The sequence below is a fragment of the Bipolaris victoriae genome (assembly GCF_000527765.1).
Source record: "Bipolaris victoriae FI3 unplaced genomic scaffold scaffold_56, whole genome shotgun sequence".
In the NCBI taxonomy this organism is placed as follows: Eukaryota; Fungi; Ascomycota; class Dothideomycetes; order Pleosporales; family Pleosporaceae; genus Bipolaris; species Bipolaris victoriae.
This window is the reverse complement of record NW_014575336.1, coordinates 1-18,910: the sequence shown is the minus strand read 5'-3', so window position 1 is coordinate 18,910 and position 18,910 is coordinate 1. Positions and strand designations below refer to the sequence as shown.

The following is an 18,910-nucleotide window of genomic DNA, read 5'->3' as shown; positions in this document are numbered from 1 at the left end:
TCGTGCACACTATCTATGTTACTCTCCATGCTATGGCCTGCGGAACATCAAACCTCCCCCAATCCATCCATCCACTCGCCATGTTTCCATCCAAGGCATAATCCGCACATGTCCTAAACACTCGACTTCTAGAAACCCACCCAGCACAGCCATTAACCCCTACTCTACTTGTCAAGCCCTCTAGCCTTGACAAACTTTGCAATCTGATCTTTGCACGTCTTGTCCGTGTATGATTCCCACACTTCGTACAGCGATATCAGCTCTTGGGTGCATTCGACAACAGCTTCGATATCCACATTGCTCTCAGCAAGCCAGTCGACTAACTTTTGGATCCGCGCCTGCATTCCTTGCCCGCCTCGGGCGTTGCCCAGCGTTTGAAGTGCGTTGTTCATCCCCACTGCATTGACCTGCGAGCCGATCGGTTTCAACACGACTGCTAGGAACATTGCTGTAATGGCAATCACGTGCGGTGCGTGCAGCAGAGGCAGGTCTGTGAGAAAGTGGTCGTTGATGATTGACCATGCAAGCGCATTCTCTTCCTGCGTTAGTTGGAATTGGGTTTGCAGTTCAGCGAGGCTGCGGTATGGGTGATGGAGTATCAACTGCGAGTTCATCTCTGATATCAGCGAGAACTCGCACTCGCCAATTTTAGATACATCGTTGAACGAAGTATCTGTAACACTGTCAGAAATTGTTTCGGTATGCGTTTGGTCATCATGTTACCCCAGCAGTGCCGCGCTTCTGCCAGCACCATCCTGATGTGCTGTGGGCATTCCTCCATCTTGCAGGCCAGGTACAAGGCTGTTGCCAGCACAAGCGCCGGGTTCGTCCGCCGTATCTCAACTTTGGTGTAGAAACGCCGAACATAGACCTGTGCAGTAGCCAAGGCCTGCTGCCGGACACCTAGGGGCCTTGCCATCTTCGACAGTTCTGTAACACATCAGCACTGGTTACAGACGCGCCGCACAAAGACTTACGGTGAGAGAAGTAGATACTCAGATGTCTCCGGTCCGGAAGGGGATACAAGTTAACGAGATTTCTTTCTGCATCTTCCATTCGCTTTCGCTCTAGCGCTAGGTCTTGCTTCGTAAACGTCCAGAACTTCCGCTGGGTAGACTCCCAGTAGCTGGATGACATGTTGGATATCTGCTTTGCCAAGTCTTTGCGTGTGTGTGCTAAATAATCATATAAGGATTTGTGGGAGTCACGGTGTACGCCTTGCTCTTTGATTTGTTTAGTATGTGTTACAGGAGGTTGTGAGGAACTGTCCTCCCGGCTGGTGTTTTTGTCAAGCCGAAGGTTAGTACGACGTTACGAGGCAACAATAGACCAGAATAACAGCACTGGTCGAGCACAGCGGAGTTTTGACTTTTACAGGACTCGTCTAACAATACATGAGATAAGAGCAGTTTGCACGATAGTGATGGAACGGGACAGAAGCGGTAGTTGTGTATGGATGCAGATCCAATCATGTGTGAGCTAAAGCCGGGGGTTGTCGTGGCTTCCCTCGGCGTCGCGGTCTGTCAGCCTAACCTCTTTTAGCGAGCCTCTCCAAGCTTTGAGACTGACCTCATACCCCACGTTCGAGTCCTACAAGCTTGTATCCTACCCGCCAGTCATTCTACCCGTAATCTGCCTCGTCCCGGTGTCGATAGCCGCCCTCCCTCGCGTGTCGCGACCTCAGCCATGATAGACCGAAGATAGCAGGACGACAATGGACACACAAAGCGCAAGCGTAACCGACGCCAGGGTGGACAAACTATGGTCGACACTCGACACGCGCAAGCAGGGCCACCTTGACCTGGCCGGTCTCAAAAAGGGCCTGCGAAAGCTGGATCACCGTAAGGGTCGACACTTCGCACTTTCGTCCCTTTTGCTAAGAGGATACTGTAGCCTTAAAAAATGCGGACCAGCTCTTGGATGAGGTGATGGAGGCTGTCGATACAGACGGAAACGGAAGGATCTCATACAACGGTCAGTCCTCTTGACACGAACCTGCGCAATACCTGAGCCCTGCTGATCCGCTGCCTTGCAGAGTTTCGCACATTTGTACACGAGACCGAAAAAGAACTCCGCCACCTCTTCCAAACTATCGACTACAACCACGACGGAAAGTTGTCAAAGGAAGAGCTGCGCTCTGCATTGAGGACCGCTGGTCTCACGGTTCCCAATCGCAGTCTTGATACCTTCTTCGCTGAAGTAGACACGAACAATGACGGGGTTATCAGTTTCGAGGAATGGCGGTACGTAACTGACTTCGCCGCTACCGGAAGCCTGGCATCTGCGCAAGTATGCTGACCGGCTCAAAAGGGACTTTCTTCTTTTCATACCCGTCAGTGAGCCGTCGCTGGGCGCCGTCATGTCCTATTTCTCCGCCACGATGAAAGTCAACCAAGAGGGCGATGTCCTTATAAGTGATGACACAATCCAAGGCTTAGGTACTGCACAGCGTTTTCTTCGTTTTCTATTTGGTTCCCTATTTCTTGTAGCGCATACACCGCCCTACAAACCCCTTGCACCAGAACATCACGCGCCGCTCGATGTGGAATCACCTTCGAGTTCGGCGCTTGCCTCCCCAGACACCCTCCCGCCACGATCTGATGACGAGAAGACCAAGTCTTCTGTCAAAGAGATACAGGCAGGCATCATAGAGAGCTTAGGAACCATGCTGATTGCTTGTGTTCCCAATCCAGGCTATTTCGTGGCGGGAGGCATCGCAGGCATTGTTTCTCGTACCTCTACTGCTCCCCTCGATCGTTTAAAAGTCTACCTCATAGCCCAGACTAGTGTGGCGGAAGAAGCCGTCGTCGCAGCGAAACATGGCAACATTGTCAAGGCTGCCATGAACGCTTGGAGACCACTTGCGACCGCCACCAAGGAGCTATGGCAGGCTGGCGGCATGCGTAGTCTGTACGCTGGTAGGTGTTCCAGACAGCCTTCAATTGGCTTAGACTGACAAGGCATGCCAGGCAATGGCTTGAACGTGGTCAAGGTGATGCCAGAATCAGCCATTAAATTCGGCTCTTACGAGGTAAATATACTTGAAAGTAAACACAACGCACTCCTAACTTGCCCAGGCTGCAAAACGCATCTTTGCTAAGATCGAAGGACATAATGACCCTGCAATCATACACTCGTGGTCAAAGTTCGTCGCTGGAGGTCTTGCTGGTAGGTGCCACGATGGTGTGTTGAAGATGCAGAAGCTAAACAGTTGTAGGAATGGTCTCACAATTCGCTGTCTATCCCATTGATACCTTGAAATTGTGGGTAAACATCAATTGTTAGGCACTATAACAAGCTAACTATCTACAGCCGCATGCAATGCGAGACTGTCTCTGGCGGTTTACATGGTAATCGCCTAATCTGGGCCACAGCAAAGAAGATGTGGACCACTGGCGGCATTGCCGCATATTACCGTGGGTTACCCATGGGCATTTTTGGCATCTTTCCGTATGCGGCACTTGACTTGGGCACATTTGAGTACCTCAAACGCTACGTGGCCCGACGCAATGCTAAGAGGCTTGGATGCCACGAGCAAGACGCGGAACCCGGCGGCTTCATGACGGCAGCTATTGGTGGATTCTCTGGCGCGTTTGGAGCCAGTGCCGTTTATCCGCTCAACCTCCTCCGAACACGACTACAAAGCCAAGGTACTGTGCTGCATCCCAGGACGTACACTGGTATTATGGACGTAACGAGGCAGACGATTGCTGGTGAGGGTGTGAGGGGACTGTTCAAGGGCCTCACACCGAACCTGCTCAAGGTTGTTCCTGCTGTCTCAATCACGTACGTTGTATATGACAAGTCGAAAAAGGCCATTGGCCTGCCATGAGCGGATGTGGGGAATGAAGGCCTTGGGCTACCCGACACTGTGAAGTGCTCGGCTATGAAGGACCAAGGCTTGACCACATGAGTGGGCGAATGGCCACGTAGCCGTACCCTAGAGGCACACCAAGGCAGAAGTCATGTGTTAGTCTAATACACATTTGGAATCCTAGGATCCTACAAGCAACTTGATGGAGAGGAAGAGAAGGAGAGAGACAGTTTATTTTTCGTTTGCATATATCAAGACAATGATACCCCCTCCTTTAGCTTGCAAACATGGTATAAGTTGCAGCAGCATCATCAATCACTATTCTATTCAAACATTTTGAAGGGTACAAAAGAGTATTGGGTATGCAGGCGGCATGAGCCTTTGAAGGGGGAATAGGCAAACATGTAGCAAAATAAACCAAGGAGAAAAATGACCAAGTATTGCTAGTTGCACATAAGTGGATGTGTTGTTACTACAAAGATGATGAAAGTGTCTATAGAAAAAAAAGATAACACTGGTGAAAAAAAATGACTACGAGTAGATTTGCCCACGCAGTCCCCCTCAAAAAAAACGCCATTACTATGCTATTGGCAGAATAAGTCTTCTAGAGGAGAAAGAAACAAGAAAAGAAAAGAAAAAGGCAACTCTCTACTTTGTAATGATGATCAACAGCACAAGAATGACAATAAGCACGATAATAACGGTCAAACTCCAATTCTCCTTTGCCTTTCTGGAAAAGCGATCGAGGCGACCACGCGCGCGATTGAACTGGGCCTGGTGCCTATCGACACCCTCCTCGACATCGTCAAGCAGCATGACGTGGTCGTCTAGCTCCTGGCCAATCTGCATGCTAAGCTCGCGCTGGCGGCCGATGCTGGCACCGAGGCGGTCGAGCTGGTCATCCTGGTCACGCAGGACTTGGCTGTGGTACTCGTGGATCTGCTGGTTATCGAGGTGGGAATGGTCGGGTGCGGCGTCGGGATCTGACGAAGGGTCGTCGCGGTAAGGGAAGAGGGCTGCGCGGTTGGCGGCGTCATTGTCGTCGTCTTCTGCGTCGGTGAAGCGGACGGATTTGGATGATCTGGTGGTGGTGGTGGACTTCTTCTGGGCAGCGCTAAAGTCCGAGGCGAGAGATGGGCCGTTGGGGGTTGTGAGGGTGGCGGACGACGAGGATGACGAGGCGCTGGCGGAATGGTCGAACTGCGCGCTGAGTTCGGCTAGTTGGGTGCGTAGGCGGGGCAGTTGCGATGTTATGGATCTAGGAGGCGGGACATGTGTTGGCAAGATGAAGGGCGCATATACGGTATGGATCCAGCCAAGGGGGGTGTGTGAGTTGGGTTGCTTACTCGTCTGATGTGTCCTCGACTTGCGACTCAAGGGATTCAATGCCGGACCGCAATTGCTCGAGCGAGCGCGAGATCTGGCCATCCTGGCTGTTGGAGGGAAGGTTGAGGGAGAGGGCGCGTTGGCGCTCGAGCAGGGAGAGTTTGATGTGGTCGGCTAGGAGGAACAGCTGGGGAGGATTGGTAGCCATGGTTGCTTGTTGTGGTGGTGGTGTTGATGGTGATGGTGATGATGGTAGTGGTTGGTGGATGGCTGGTGGTTGCCGGGTGCGCGGGATGCGGCGCTACGGGAACCAGCAAAGGGCGTCAATGCTGCTGGAGGGTGATATAATAATACCACGACCTGAGGCACCCGCGCCAGAGAGCCGGACGGGATTAATGCACGGGATGATGGTTGGGCGGGTGGAGACAAGGCTGGTGCTTCTGGTCTGCCTCTAGGAGCGGACCGCTGACGACAAGTCCGCTCCACCTGCACGTGGCCGGGGGCTGGAGACGCCCGATTGGCGGGGACGAGGATCAAGTTACCATGTACACCCATTGCCCGCATGCTCCCTCTAGTTTCGGGACCATGTGCATTCCTGACCGCCATCCATGATATTTGCTTCTGGCGCTGCCCTGCTTGGGAGATAATAAAACCACGCGCCAGGCCCTACATTGCTCCAACCCCCACCACCGCCCACTCCGCTGCTGCCACCACCTATCCTCCTCCTCTCCAGCCTGTCCCCGCCGCCGCCCCCAGCCATGCCTTCGCCCGGTCCTATCCCGTTTCCAGCAGACCGGCGGTCGTCGCGCTCGTCCAGCGCCGCCAACGAGCACGATGAGAGAATGACGGTCGGTGGCCCTCCTGGCAGTCCTTCGCCTTTGGCTCTTCGTGTGTCAAACTCACCCTCATCCAAGCGCCGACAGAGTCGCATCGTCAAGGTCCCGCCCGAATTCCAGAACCTCGAATACCTCACCGAACCCGACAGCAACCTCGTCTGCCTCATCTGCCACACACCCTTTGATAAGCCCGTCCAGCTGTCGTGCGAACACTACTTTTGCCGCGACTGCCTCGACCATGCGTGGGCGCCCCAGCAACACACCCGCCGAACCTGTCCCACGTGCCGCCATGCTGTCGAGACGGATCAGGATATACGCCCAGTGCCCAAGATTGTCGAGACTATGCTTGACGAGTTGGTGGTCAAATGTCCAAACACAAAGGCTGGCTGCAACTGGCAGGCCCAGCGTGTCAACGTGCGCGACCACGTCATGCTGTATTGCGAATACACTCCCGTCATGTGTTCAGCAGTAGACTGCCGCTTGCCTACAACCCAGAAAGACTTCCACAAAGGTTGTCTGCACTACACAGTGAGCTGTGAGGACTGTCATACTTCGCTCATGAAGAGGGATCTTGAGGTAAGCCTGGTCGATGACTATGCCTATGCGGCGGCTACTTACTATTGTCACACAGGAGCACCAACGAACTTCCTGCGCAAATCGCATCACATCCTGCACATTATGCTCGGCCGAAGTGCTTCGTCTAGACCTCAAGCCTCACATTAACAACGACTGCCCCAAGCATGTTATCTCATGCCAAGGAACAATTGTGGGCTGCAAGTTCCACGCCGAGCGTGCCCAAGTCATCGCGCATGAAGCCGCTTGTCCAATGGCAACAATGGCGCCTCACTTCCGCGAGCAGCAAGCCAGGATTGAGAGGAATGAAGCGCGTATGGAGCCCCTCACGAGGAAGGTTGGCATCCTCGAAGACGGCCTCACCAACATCACAAACTATCTGTACCCCGCCAATGGAAACGATACTTCTTTCCCAGTCACGGATCCCTTGAATGCCAATGACACTGACCCTCAAGCACCAACCCCCGACTTCCGGCTGCCACCAGCCTCGTTTCCACCAGTTCCACCCACAACCGATGGCAACGCTGCCCAACCACCTTTCGATTCACAGATCCACCATCTACTCACACTACACGACTCCCTCCGCGAGGAAGTATCTCGCATCGCCAATGCCCTCACCGACCTCGACGGGCGCACAAACATGATGATCATCAACGAGAGCCAGCGCACCAAAGACGAGATGCTGCACGTCAACGCGGCTATCAGCAATATGCGCATGCATCTGCAGTGGGTGGTTAGCGCGACGCTCCAGCAACGCTCTAATGCCGCTGGCAACTCCAGAACCCCAGGTACCACAGCCGCAACTGCAAGCGGCAGCAACCCAACGCGCGCCACTGGCACTAGGCCCGGCCCTAGTGTCATGTCTCAAGGCCCCTTTCGACGCCTCAGCGATACAAACAGACAGGACACTAAGTTGTAGTCGTCTGACGTGGGAGTTTGTTTTCTTTTGTCCATCGTCTTGTTTCTGGTTGAAGAGCGGTCTACGCTATGGCATGATTTAACGAAAAGTGAGATTCTGGGCGTTTTAAGGTAAAGAGACGGAATGCATGAGTAGCAGTATGCTCCTTTCCCCGTAGATTTTGGGCGAATTTCTTTCTTGGGGTGTTATGGGATCAGGCTTACGACGTGACATGTAGATATACCCCCCTTTTTTTCCTCTCCCTTTCTCCTGTATAGGTCTGCAGTGGAGATGGATATTTTATGGACAGTAGAAGAAAAAAAGTACTGTTAGCCACGAATGAAAAAAATAATTCAAATATCATACGATATGGAACATTCATTTCATCTGAGATTGTCTAAAGCCCGGGTGTTCTGTTTCTACGTAAAGACATGTCATATCTCTTTTCATGCCCAACAATCACATCTACATCAAATCCTCTTCACTAATCTCATCGCCTCGCCGACTAGCAAGATACACCCTCCCCGTCTCATACGCCCCCAAATACAATCCCGCACCCACAAACGTCCACACAGCCCTCAACGCACCACCTCTCCACAACCCCTTCACCCCCTTCTCCGCCACAATCTCCCTCCCAATCCCCCAACTACTCTTCTTTCCCCCCTCACCCCCTTGCATCAAATCCTTCGCCGCACTCTTAATCCCCTCCTTCGCCGCCTTCCCTTCCGCACCCTTCGTCTCCCCCGGTCCCTCGCCCGCTGCGAGCATAATCCGCGTCTTAACCACATCAATCGGCGTTGTAATCACCGCTGCCACAGCCCCAGCCGTGCCCGCACTAAACGCAGTAATACACCCGCTCTCCACAATCGTACCGCGTGTTAATCCGCGCTCATCGCGGTACTGCTTTATCGCCTCTTTCAAGCGTTCTAGCAGCGGAAATTGCATTGCTGTAAAAGGTAAGTTGCGCCCTGCGAGTGCGGTGTAGCCGCGCCAGAGGGCGAGGGGGTTGGAGCGGAATTTCGAGAGGGTTTGGAGAGTTGCGTTTGTTGAGGATGAGGAGGTGGTGGAGGAGGAAGATGAGACCATTTGTGCGTTTTGCTTTATTACTTCTGCGGGGGTGAGGATGGCGCAGGAGACGAGTTCGGCGAGGGAGGAGGCTGAGGCGTGGATTAAGGGGGTGGGGAGGAGGCCGTTGGGGGAGGAGGAGGTGGTGTTTAGACGGGTGAAGAGTGATTTTGTGCGTTCGTAGGTTGTGAAGAATGCTCCTGCTTTTTTGTGGAGTTAGATTTACGAGGGATTAAGAGTTTTTGAGGGCTCATGTTTGGAGGACTGGAGAGATGATGAAGGGAGTAGAAGTGAATGCATGTTTCTTACATGAAGGTAGTGTAGCTATTATCACACTACCAATTCCTTGATATACGCCACGAAACAAAGCCGGGTTCGGCTTTCCCGTCTGCGGATTCGTATACACTTTTGCATAGTTGGGCGATTGAATGCGTGTTTTCAATGTATCAAGCGGATACACAAGGAGATCGACTGTAAAGGCTGCAATTGCGCCTGCCTAGAGTTTCTTTTTGTCAGTCTTCGGATTATCACCATATACTCTTGTCGATTCATTTAAAATATCTCGTTTCATGATTCCTTGTTATATGCCGCCTACCTACTACGAGTCTAGATGAATGTATAGTGGTGCGCATGCAAGGAATGCATTACAACAAGGTAATCAGTCACTTACAATTAAGATGTCTGAGTTGGAATTCCCCGACATTTGCAACGACCTGAAGCTTGTTTCTCCCCGTCCCTCAAAATATGATGGTGCTATTGGTACAGAACAGGATGTTGCGCGTAATTTTTTGGGAGTTGATCTGCAGGGTCCTGGATAAGTATGTACTACGTCATCGGTGATGCTCTCGGTGCGCACGCAATTATACATTACGAGGACATTTTTTTTTAGTAAGAATACATGTGACAATTAAATCTTGAAACTCATTCCTTGATCGGGTTTCCCTGATGAGAAATACATTAGAAGGGTAGAAAGGATTATCCATATCTAGACCAGCCTTTCTTGCAGATTGTATCCCTACTTGTTATTGCATTGCCGCTTCGGAAATTATGTTATCAACTGCAGATTATTGAAAAAAAAACGAGTACGGATAGCAGGACATTGTGACGAGATCTTAATTCCAAATTCAGAACCACATGCTCACGAACAGCGCTACCCACAATCTCTGTGGTCATGTAAAAAATAACGCTTTGTCGCCGTGACACAACCCACGCAACCCTGCCATACAGGCTGATTAACCTGCAAAAAAAAGAACCTGGGGTATCTGACTGAAGCCAGACGAATGCTGATGAGAGTGGGACTCGAACCCACGCCACTTTCGTGACCAGGAATATGATGTTAAGAAGACCTTAACCTGGCGCCATAACCAACTCGGCCATCTCACCGTAAAGGATTTGATGGAAGTTTGGGCAAATGCAATCAACATACCGTCAGTGGAAATCTTAGAAAACGAAAAAGGCAGGCTGCATGGCCTTTTTGGTACTGGGCATCCCTACGTTCGCCAAGCTCAATACACTTCCTTCAACACTATCATTCTCGATATCGCGCGTGATTCCCCAAACATGGTTGACGTATCAATTGGAAAATTTGACACAGAGTAAACATATGACAGAGATTCTAGTTATCATGAATCCAGTATTTCAAGGTTCTCAGAAAACATGATTGGTGTGCTCTGTTGACTTGTGGACTGGTAAACTACTTTGGCCTTCTTGCACTCCCCAGAAATCTTAGAATATGACGGCCGCAAGCTCTTGCAGCGCCTACGCGCACATGAGTGCGAACATCATCCATTCAAGAGTGCTCTAATGGCTGCCGGCTACTTCTTGCAGTCATGCCTGCAATACCACCTTCCTAACTGCGCCGGGAGCCCTGAGGTAGCACAAACATAAAAAACATGGGATGTGCAACCCCGCCAATTTGATTGACCCTTGCTATCGCTGTGTTGATTGTCCTATCTAAGCACGGACCGGGCAGCCACAACTGTGCCGGACTGGTGCTGCGCCTCGCGTGGACCATCAAGCTCAACATCAGACACCACAGCCACCTTACCCTGCATCTAGCCAGCTAGCATGAGCTTCGTGAAGCACACATCCCCGCAGTGAGGTGGGCGCGCGCAAATGCAGCCATCGCTTGCGGTAAAGCGCCATGACGTATTGGCCTATCTCGTCGCCCTCCGTCTTCGCGGCTACTAAACGTACGGACCTAGGGCGCCCACATGTCTCCAACGATGGCTTAGAGCGCAAGCAATCAGGCGACCAACACACCGAACCAGACCGTGTTGCAGAGTCTCAGCCAAAGGAAAAGAAAGCTACGAACAATACAAGCGGAGCAGAAGAGAAGGAAGATGGGGAGCTGTCGCGACAAGCTGCTCCGAGTCCGCCGGTAGAGGACGACATCTATGGAACCATTGTTGCTATCAGAGTGACTAGGAGTGGTCACTTGTTTGCAACCCTCACAAAAACAACACTCACAGTCTGGCAGACAAAGGTACCATGTGCTTGCCTCTTTGGTCGGCCTTCACTGATACATCCCATAGCCTACCGTTGTTTTGGCTTCTGTGTTACGCTCCGAACAATCCGTCAAAACATACGGCCCCAACACCGATGTGCTCGTTCGCCCCGATTCTCAGATATTCGTCGTACAAACCACGCTCGGATTTTTGATTACGTATTCCCTTGCGACAGATCGTGCTTCGCGTGTCTACAAAACCCAATTCACAAACACACACGGAGGACACGCGAGAAGAAGCAGTGCAATCACTGGCTTCAAGATACAACGGCAGCATGAGGCCAATGCGGGGCCAGGAGAGGGCAATGGCTTGAGAGAGCTCAGCCTGCGTTTCCGCATGGTTATACGGGTCGATGCTGGGATAATACGAGCCCTGGCCCTAGACGAGGAATTAATTGTTGCAACGGAGAAGCCTGCTGCTATACAATGCATTCGATGGGCGCCAGACAGCACTGGAAATCAAACAAGCACCGAGTTGTTATCCAAAATGGCGTGGATTGGAAAAAAGACGACTCTACGTGATTTGGTTCATGATCGACCTATGAACATATCCTGTTGGATTACAAATGATGGCCAGGCATTTGCTGTTCAAAAAGTCGCGAAAAAGGATAGCGAAGATCCCAGTCTTTTCCGTGGCCATGGCTTCCACACGCCCGAGGTAGATGCGGACAAAGGAATCAAGGCTGCGATCAATGCGCGGTTCTCTCTACTTGCGGTTGGCAGCGCCAGTGGCGAGATATATGTGTATACGGCAAAAGACTACACAGGCAACATTCCTCTCTCGCACAAGCTACGTCCGAATGTGACATCGCCTGGGCAGTTGACTATTTTGACCTACTCGCCAGATGGGTACTGTCTGTTTGCTGGTTACGAAAACGGCTGGGCAATGTGGAGTGTATACGGTAAACCCGGTGCTACTAGCTTTACCGCAGACAGGACGCTCTCCGAGACAAACAAAGAAGGTTGGCTTCTTGGCATCAAGGAAGCCTTTTGGATCGGCGGGGGAGCTGAGCTCTTGATGTTGGCCAACAACGATAATCGTCTATATACCATGGAAATGGCTCGAAGCGCGGTTACTGGTTGCTTCTCATCTGCCAATGTATCACGGTCCTTGATGCAGACCAGCACTGGCTTCATGATCTATCGTGGCTACGACCTCCCAGACCTCACGACCATATCGGCTGATGTCTCTTTGTGGCATCATGTACAGGTCCCTGCGGCTTATCTTGTCGACCAGTGGCCAATCAGAAGTGCAGTCATCTCAAACGATGGGCGATACGTCGCAATCGCAGGGAAAAGAGGACTTGCACATTACAGTGTGAATAGCGGACGATGGAAAATGTTTGACGATCCGTTTGGCGAGAACGAGTTTATTGTTCGAGGAGGAATGTGCTGGTTTCAGCATGTTCTGATTGCAGCGGTTGAATGCCAAGAATCTCACGAGGTACGATGAATGTGGGACGGTTTTGCTGACGCATACTGACTTGGTCATACCTAGATTCGAGTGTATTCTCGCGAGGCGGCTCTGGAAAAAGGCCGCATCATGCATGTGCAGAAGCTCCCTGCACCAATAGTTTTGATTGCGCCCTCAGGAGAGGATTCGCTCCTGGTCTACACATACGAAAACGTCTTGTACCACTACGTTATCAGTGTCGCAGATGCCAGTGTCAAACTAGTTCAAGTTGGTCAAATTGCACTGCACGGTATTATCCGTGCGCCTCCGCGAGTGCGAGCACTCAGCTGGATTTTGCCTGAAGACCAGATGCGTAAGTTCTTTCAGAGCATGGTTCTACAGAATCTAACGTGGCTTAGACAGCGGAGACCCATCGCAAGACGTGTCGGTTGCCACAATATTGTTCCTTGTGGACGGTAAACTTGTGCTACTGCAGCCAACTACAACAGAAGTCGGCGGGCTCAAGTATGAAATGCGTATCATTGCGCAGAACGTAGAGACGTATGCACTCATGCGCGACCACCCTGCGTTTGCACTGGACAAGCAAGCCGACTCCCTACCGCCAAGCCCTTTAGTAGGACTCACAATGGAGGGTATGCATGGCCATGATTTGCGCGATTCACTGTGGTTCTTTGATGGCCAAGATATGCGGGTGTGGATCGATATGCAAGATGTACTGGCTTCTGCATCTCCTGAGATAGGCAGAGAGCTGCCTACACCTGTGCAGATTCCGGTCGATTTCTACCCGCTATCCGCATTGATCAATAAAGCCATAGTATTTGGTGTTGAGTCGGAGTTGATCCAGCGCAGAGACACAAACTTTGCCTTCCTGCGCTTCGGAACGAGGGTAAGCTGTTCCGTCTCTCTGTGTTCATGCCTTGCTGACATGTGTGGTAGACCCACTTGTTCCTTCCCGCACTGCTGCGCTCTCACCTGGCTCAGTTCAATCACCCTGCGGCTCTACATCTCAGCCATCATTACCAGCATCTGCTGTACTTTCCTCATGCTTTGGAAATCTTACTGCACGAAGTATTGGACGAAGAGGTTGACACACAACCGCCACTTGAACAAGCCCTCTTACCGAGCGTACTATCGTTTTTGAGTTCGTTCCCACAGTACCTTGATATCGTGGTGCAATGTACGCGCAAAACTGAAGTACGCTCCTGGAGAACTCTGTTCTCGAATCTACCACCGCCGGAAGAGCTATTCGAAGAATCGCTCCAAAAAGGTAATCTCAAGACTGCAGGTGGCTACTTACTTGTTCTTCACACGTTTGAAGAGCTGCGGTCGACGGGAGACCAGGTGGTGCGCTTACTGCAACGTGCCAAAGACGAAGGTGATTGGGAGCTGTGCAAAGAACTAGCGCGGTTTTTGATGGCTCTGGATGAATCTGGTGCGACGCTCCGTAGCACGCTGGAGCTTGTGGAGCTGAAGAGCCCATCAGCAGAGTCTGGGTTGGGCCAGCCCCATTTCACGTTTGATTCTACTCGTCTCAATGTGCCGTCGAGAGGGCGGGGCAATGGGCATCGTGCGTTAGGCGGATTAGGCGGAATAGGCGACGATTTTGGGGCGAACAGTACGAGCATCACGTCGGAAGAGAGCGATGGTGTTAGCCCTGGAGACGTTGGCGCGAGTGCTGGGAGGGCAAGCGGACAGCAAGCTCCCAGTGACTATTTTGGTCTTGGACTGAGCAATTGACGCCAGTAGCAACAGTCCCAAGAGGCTTGGTAGACAAGTCTATTAATACAACCATGTACAAAGTCCTTCTGTTGTATCACACGTCTAGCAGTGCTAAAGCCCGTGCTGTCAAAGGCAGACGGTCTAGCCCTGTGGAGTAGCTGAGGCTGCATCCACGATCCCAAAGTTGTGGTAGAGCTATAAGCATACCAATGACCTCACCGCTCGCGCTCGTATGGACTCCACAGGGCTGCTTACGGCATTCGGCGCCAGATGAGTCGAAACGAGTGATTGGTAAGTAGGGCGGCCAACACGCCTATAGCAATGTGATTACACCCAGCCCAAGGCGTGGCGTACCCAACCTGCTGGTACGCCGGTAAGCGAACGTTGATGATATGATGGCATTGGTGAGTTTTTTGTGTCATTTGAGATTGCATTCTCGCCCGTATCTTGTGTACGTAAAGTCATGTTAACCATGTGCGCGTGTTTAAGCCAAGGATGCCTTTGTGACGCGAAAGGACCGGACCCGTGGCTCATCTGAGAGAGGTGTGTATAGATAAAGGGGGGGGAGGGACGGCATTGGCGTTCCTTGGGAGATGTCGCGGGGGTGTGGGTGTCGGAGGCGGTGAGACGGGTCTGATGTCTGGAGCGTTACATGGTGCGATTGGTGACAGGCTTTGCACGTGTGGCACGGCATCCAATGGGGGGTGTCGACCATGTTGCAGGGCGACCGACATTGATGGGCATCTGCACTGAGGCAGTCCAGGAGGCGCACTGCGCGGGCGCCAGAGCCATGGGCCGGCGGTCAGGCCAGCAATGTGCCTACGACCGAGCGTTGGCCTATGGTTCGTTCGCCCGCCCAGGTTGGCATCAGGAACACAGCCACGGACGGCCGCCATCCGCCATCCGCGGCCATGGCCTTTGTATCCCAGCGACACCACGTTGCCACGCGTTCCTCCAACATATGCTGCATGCCGCTCAAATTGCCTACTGCCTGCTTCACAGTGCAACACAAGGGGGCCCTTAGACGGCGCGTCCTGCGCTTTGTGGAATGCTGGCTCAGCCTGACAGGCAAGGCAGAACAGGCACCTGCACGCCTACATATATGTCTTCATCAGGCCCCCGTATTCCCTCAGCCCTACCTGATACTGACCGATCCCTCGACCGCCTCTCCTGCTTGCTGCTGATCAAACACATTTGCTGGTCTGATCGAGGAACCGCCCATTTTGCTTGCACCCTTTGCTTGACTTTTGTGCTGGGCAAACCCCCTCCCTTCCCTTTGGAGCATCGAGCTAGTCGACAACAATGACTGCCCCTCCAGCAGAGCCCTTCCTCTTCGCCGCCACACATCACATGCATTTCGCCTATCCCTCACCTGCATCCACCGTCGACTCGGACACGACCTTGCATTGCAGCCCTATGTCGCCACGTTCGGAGATCAAATGTAAGCGAAGCTCTCTTCGTCTTCACTGATAAGTCGGATGTGCGCACGTTGAGTGCACTACATGGGCAGCAAGCCTGCCATCACCATGCCGAGGTCTCGCTCTGTGCTTGCACCTGCACCTGCACCCGCACCCGCACCTATGTCCATTGCCAGTCCAACGCCACTCACTCACACGGACATGACTGCTCAGCATTGCCGTCCTATCGCCTCTTGTGTGGCAGCATATACTGACAGCACATGTAGCATTGCGTTCACGCAAGACGTCGAGCGTTTCGCCGACAGAATCACCATCTAGAGATGGAGGACTTTTGTGGATTGTCGCAAATGAACCCGCCAAGTTCAAATCAAAAGCCATCATGCATCAAGTGCGCCAAAAAGCCATGGTCAGCTATCTCGAGACTGGAAAAGGTCGAGGGGCTGCAAAGTCGAGGGCGGGTAGTGAAGCTTCCGACGAGTCGCATTCAGGCGAGGAGACTCAAAGTCGCCCAATCGCCCAACCCAAGAAAAAGACTAGCAGTCGAAAGAAGCCAGCTTCCCCTGATGTTTCTTCCAAATCAAAGAAGAAAGACGGCGACCACTCAAGTCCTGATACTAGGATAGCAAAAGTAGAACCACAACCATCTACTGTCCCCCGAACGCCCATAGTTGTTCCCATAAACCCTCAAATCAACTATGCGTTTGACAAGCACAACATACCATTCAAATGGATAGGCATGAGCTTGGATCCCTTCGGAACCATGTTCCAATCGAGTAACCCACACGTTTCTGTCGAGAAGTTGAAGCACCACTGCAGGACGTACTTTGGCACACGAAGCCTTGGCCGAATATGGATACCAAAGTGCCTCGACCATCCTCACACTTTCCTTAGTACGCTGTTCATGGCATCTGCACATGACGACGTTATACGGCAGCGCGATGTCGAGAGTCTCGAAACTGCAGCATTGCGCCAAGACGTCGTGGAACTTATTGTAGACCAAATCAAGAAGTCCCAAACAAGGACAGATGACGCTAACATCATCGCGGTCAGTCAGCTCATTCTCGGTGAAGTCATTAGTCGGACAGAAATGAGTCTGGCTTATCATCAGGACGGCATGGAGAAGATGATTAAAGAGCGTGGTGGGCTAAACAAGTTGGGTGTAAATGGCTATCTGGCATCTGCAGTGTCTTGGGCACACCTGGCGACCGCGGTCCTGCGCGAAACAACACCTAGCGCAATGTATGTTGAGTACTGCGTCAACAATTCGACAAGGGAATACCCGCCTAATGTCACAGCCCCAGAGTCTCCACTCTACTGTCCTCGCGGGAAATATGTGACAGTCGAGGATTCACGGGCAGTCGCGTATCAGCCAAATACACTAAAGCTCCTGAACGACATGCGAACATTGATTGAAGAATTTCTCGAGGAGTCGAAGGACGCTCAATGGAATTCGAACAAGCTTACAAGCATGACCTACCGCATCACCCAATACCCGGCCTTGGAACAAATGTCTAGCAACAACGTGCGTACACAAGAAGACTGGAAATACGAGGCAATACGGATCACTGCCGTTGTCCAAGCATACGCAATCAACAACCGAACCCAGCTGTCGGATGCCATTGCACACGCGTGTCCAACGAGAAAAATGTCTACAATTTACACATCGTCACTGGCCTCGCAATCCAATGAATCTCTACCTTCGCCCTTTGATGTTCCATACAGTACCCCGGATACGGATTACTCGACGAGTCCATCATTCGGTGGCTCATTCAGTTTTGGCTCTTCTGCACAACAGTCGAGCTTTCCCTTTGTTCACCGATCCTCGGACGCCTCAACCGCTTCACACCACCCATCATTTTCATCCCAATCATCTATCTCAGCGGAGACACTGCGCAACCAACGGCGTTTTACCACACTCTCAGAGGTCAGGGAAGCACTGGAGAAATCCAACCTCTCCGACTGCTGGGGTGACATGGCTGGTGTACTTCTCTGGATCGGACTCGTCATGGGAGCCGCCAGTTACCACGAGAAAGACAAGGTGCTACGACGATACTTTTCCGCGCTCACGATACGAGCGTGCATCATGCTCTGCTTTGAGCATCCAGAGGCCATGCATGCTACCATGCTCAAGATGACGGCCGTGGTCGATGCGTTGCGAAACAAGGACGAGGTGCAGATTGCTACCAGTAGGAGAGAATTCGAGGCACCGCGCAAACGAACAAAGGCGTAAAAGAGAGAGGACAGACGAGTCGTCGCCAGTGAGGTTGCAATAAGCTTTTCCCCACAGTGGCGATGTTCTTTTTTTGTTGTGGGCGACCGTGCGGGCAGGGCTGTAGGGCTGATATGCGGCCCAAGTACCAAATTTGGAGTTGCAGAAAAATTGAGTTGGCAGGGAATTTGGCTGGGAAATTCGGTAGCCACCTTTTTTTTTCTTCCTTTCTTTTCTCTTCTTTTCCCTTGCAAGCGGTGGTATCTGACTTCTGTTTTTTTGCTGTACGATATCATTGGGGCTTTCTCAACTTTTTATCTTCTCGTTTCTTTTTAGCGAAGCGTTGGAGTTGGCGCTGAGACCAGATAGCTGTGGCAAAATGCTCGAGTGTTCTCTAACTAGTGGAGACTCTCTCGTGTTCCTTTTCAAGACATTACTTTGGATGCATACACACACCTTAGTTGTATTGTGAATAATCGTGACTTTGATTCATCAGTGTCATCTATTATAGTAGCGGTCTGGGGTGCACACGCCCCATGTTGCCATCTTCATTAACCACGTCCAGGCAGCTATGCCTCATCCCTCCAGAACAATCAAGCCCGTTGCCATGCAGCCGACCTCTTTCTTTAACCGTGAGTAATATCCTTGACGGTACCGTCCTCATCAACGTGTACGTTCAGCCTGTCTGGCTTGAAATCCATAGTCTTCATCGAGTCGGGCCCGAGGACGCGGTGCTGCTCTGGGAGATCGGTCTTTGCGAACGTCTAGCGATTTCACTCAACTCGTTAGTTGCTCAGTCCAAACATGTAAATAGTTATCAACATGTTTAAAGAGATAAAGGAGGAAGGAAGGGGAAGTTAGGGCAAAACTCACCACTTCATCGTGCTGCTCGCCAATCTTCTTGCCCATGAGCTTGGTCATCCACTCCTCCTTGGAGTTTCCATCCTTGGACTGGATACCGGGGACGACGAGAGGCATTTTGCGTGATGGAGTCGAATAAGATCTTGTTTGTAGAAGAGTTCGAAGGAAAGGCGTGGCTGTGGATGTAAAAGGTGTAGTTGTAATGAGGATGAGAAGGGGAAGACAACCGAGTTTACTTATGTATGCAAGTTTCGGCTTAGTAGTAGTAGGG

General features: G+C 51.8%; 8 protein-coding genes across 8 annotated transcripts; 4 read left to right on the top strand and 4 right to left on the bottom strand.

Moving 5' to 3' along the window:
• Positions 1–164: 164 nt before the first annotated feature.
• COCVIDRAFT_27690 (hypothetical protein) lies at positions 165–1,137 on the bottom strand (the record flags this gene model as incomplete). The annotated part of the gene is made up of 3 exons (XM_014699865.1): positions 165–673; positions 724–930; positions 978–1,137. The coding sequence occupies 3 exons, from the start codon at positions 1,135–1,137 to the stop codon at positions 165–167; spliced, it is 876 nt and encodes a 291-aa protein (XP_014555351.1).
• Positions 1,138–1,714: 577 nt separating this feature from the next.
• Positions 1,715–3,832, top strand: COCVIDRAFT_102571 (hypothetical protein; the record flags this gene model as incomplete). The annotated part of the gene is made up of 8 exons (XM_014699864.1): positions 1,715–1,841; positions 1,894–1,974; positions 2,036–2,243; positions 2,311–2,918; positions 2,970–3,031; positions 3,078–3,168; positions 3,218–3,263; positions 3,313–3,832. 8 exons carry the CDS (start codon positions 1,715–1,717, stop codon positions 3,830–3,832), a joined length of 1,743 nt encoding a protein of 580 aa, XP_014555350.1.
• A 630-nt stretch (positions 3,833–4,462) lies between these two features.
• Positions 4,463–5,348, bottom strand: COCVIDRAFT_102555 (hypothetical protein; the record flags this gene model as incomplete). The annotated part of the gene is made up of 2 exons (XM_014699863.1): positions 4,463–5,072; positions 5,161–5,348. The coding sequence occupies 2 exons, from the start codon at positions 5,346–5,348 to the stop codon at positions 4,463–4,465; spliced, it is 798 nt and encodes a 265-aa protein (XP_014555349.1).
• Positions 5,349–5,898: 550 nt separating this feature from the next.
• COCVIDRAFT_17047 (hypothetical protein) lies at positions 5,899–7,468 on the top strand (the record flags this gene model as incomplete). Its single annotated transcript, XM_014699842.1, has 2 exons — positions 5,899–6,552; positions 6,608–7,468. The coding sequence occupies 2 exons, from the start codon at positions 5,899–5,901 to the stop codon at positions 7,466–7,468; spliced, it is 1,515 nt and encodes a 504-aa protein (XP_014555328.1).
• A 444-nt stretch (positions 7,469–7,912) lies between these two features.
• On the bottom strand, positions 7,913–9,215 carry COCVIDRAFT_102547 (hypothetical protein; the record flags this gene model as incomplete). The annotated part of the gene is made up of 3 exons (XM_014699862.1): positions 7,913–8,715; positions 8,822–9,008; positions 9,183–9,215. 3 exons carry the CDS (start codon positions 9,213–9,215, stop codon positions 7,913–7,915), a joined length of 1,023 nt encoding a protein of 340 aa, XP_014555348.1.
• A 1,440-nt stretch (positions 9,216–10,655) lies between these two features.
• COCVIDRAFT_27686 (hypothetical protein) lies at positions 10,656–14,169 on the top strand (the record flags this gene model as incomplete). Its single annotated transcript, XM_014699861.1, has 5 exons — positions 10,656–10,997; positions 11,047–12,462; positions 12,517–12,784; positions 12,831–13,318; positions 13,369–14,169. 5 exons carry the CDS (start codon positions 10,656–10,658, stop codon positions 14,167–14,169), a joined length of 3,315 nt encoding a protein of 1,104 aa, XP_014555347.1.
• A 1,284-nt stretch (positions 14,170–15,453) lies between these two features.
• Positions 15,454–17,799, top strand: COCVIDRAFT_27685 (hypothetical protein; the record flags this gene model as incomplete). Its single annotated transcript, XM_014699860.1, has 2 exons — positions 15,454–15,592; positions 15,836–17,799. 2 exons carry the CDS (start codon positions 15,454–15,456, stop codon positions 17,797–17,799), a joined length of 2,103 nt encoding a protein of 700 aa, XP_014555346.1.
• A 605-nt stretch (positions 17,800–18,404) lies between these two features.
• On the bottom strand, positions 18,405–18,756 carry COCVIDRAFT_102626 (hypothetical protein; the record flags this gene model as incomplete). The annotated part of the gene is made up of 2 exons (XM_014699859.1): positions 18,405–18,542; positions 18,652–18,756. The coding sequence occupies 2 exons, from the start codon at positions 18,754–18,756 to the stop codon at positions 18,405–18,407; spliced, it is 243 nt and encodes an 80-aa protein (XP_014555345.1).
• Positions 18,757–18,910: the final 154 nt, after the last annotated feature.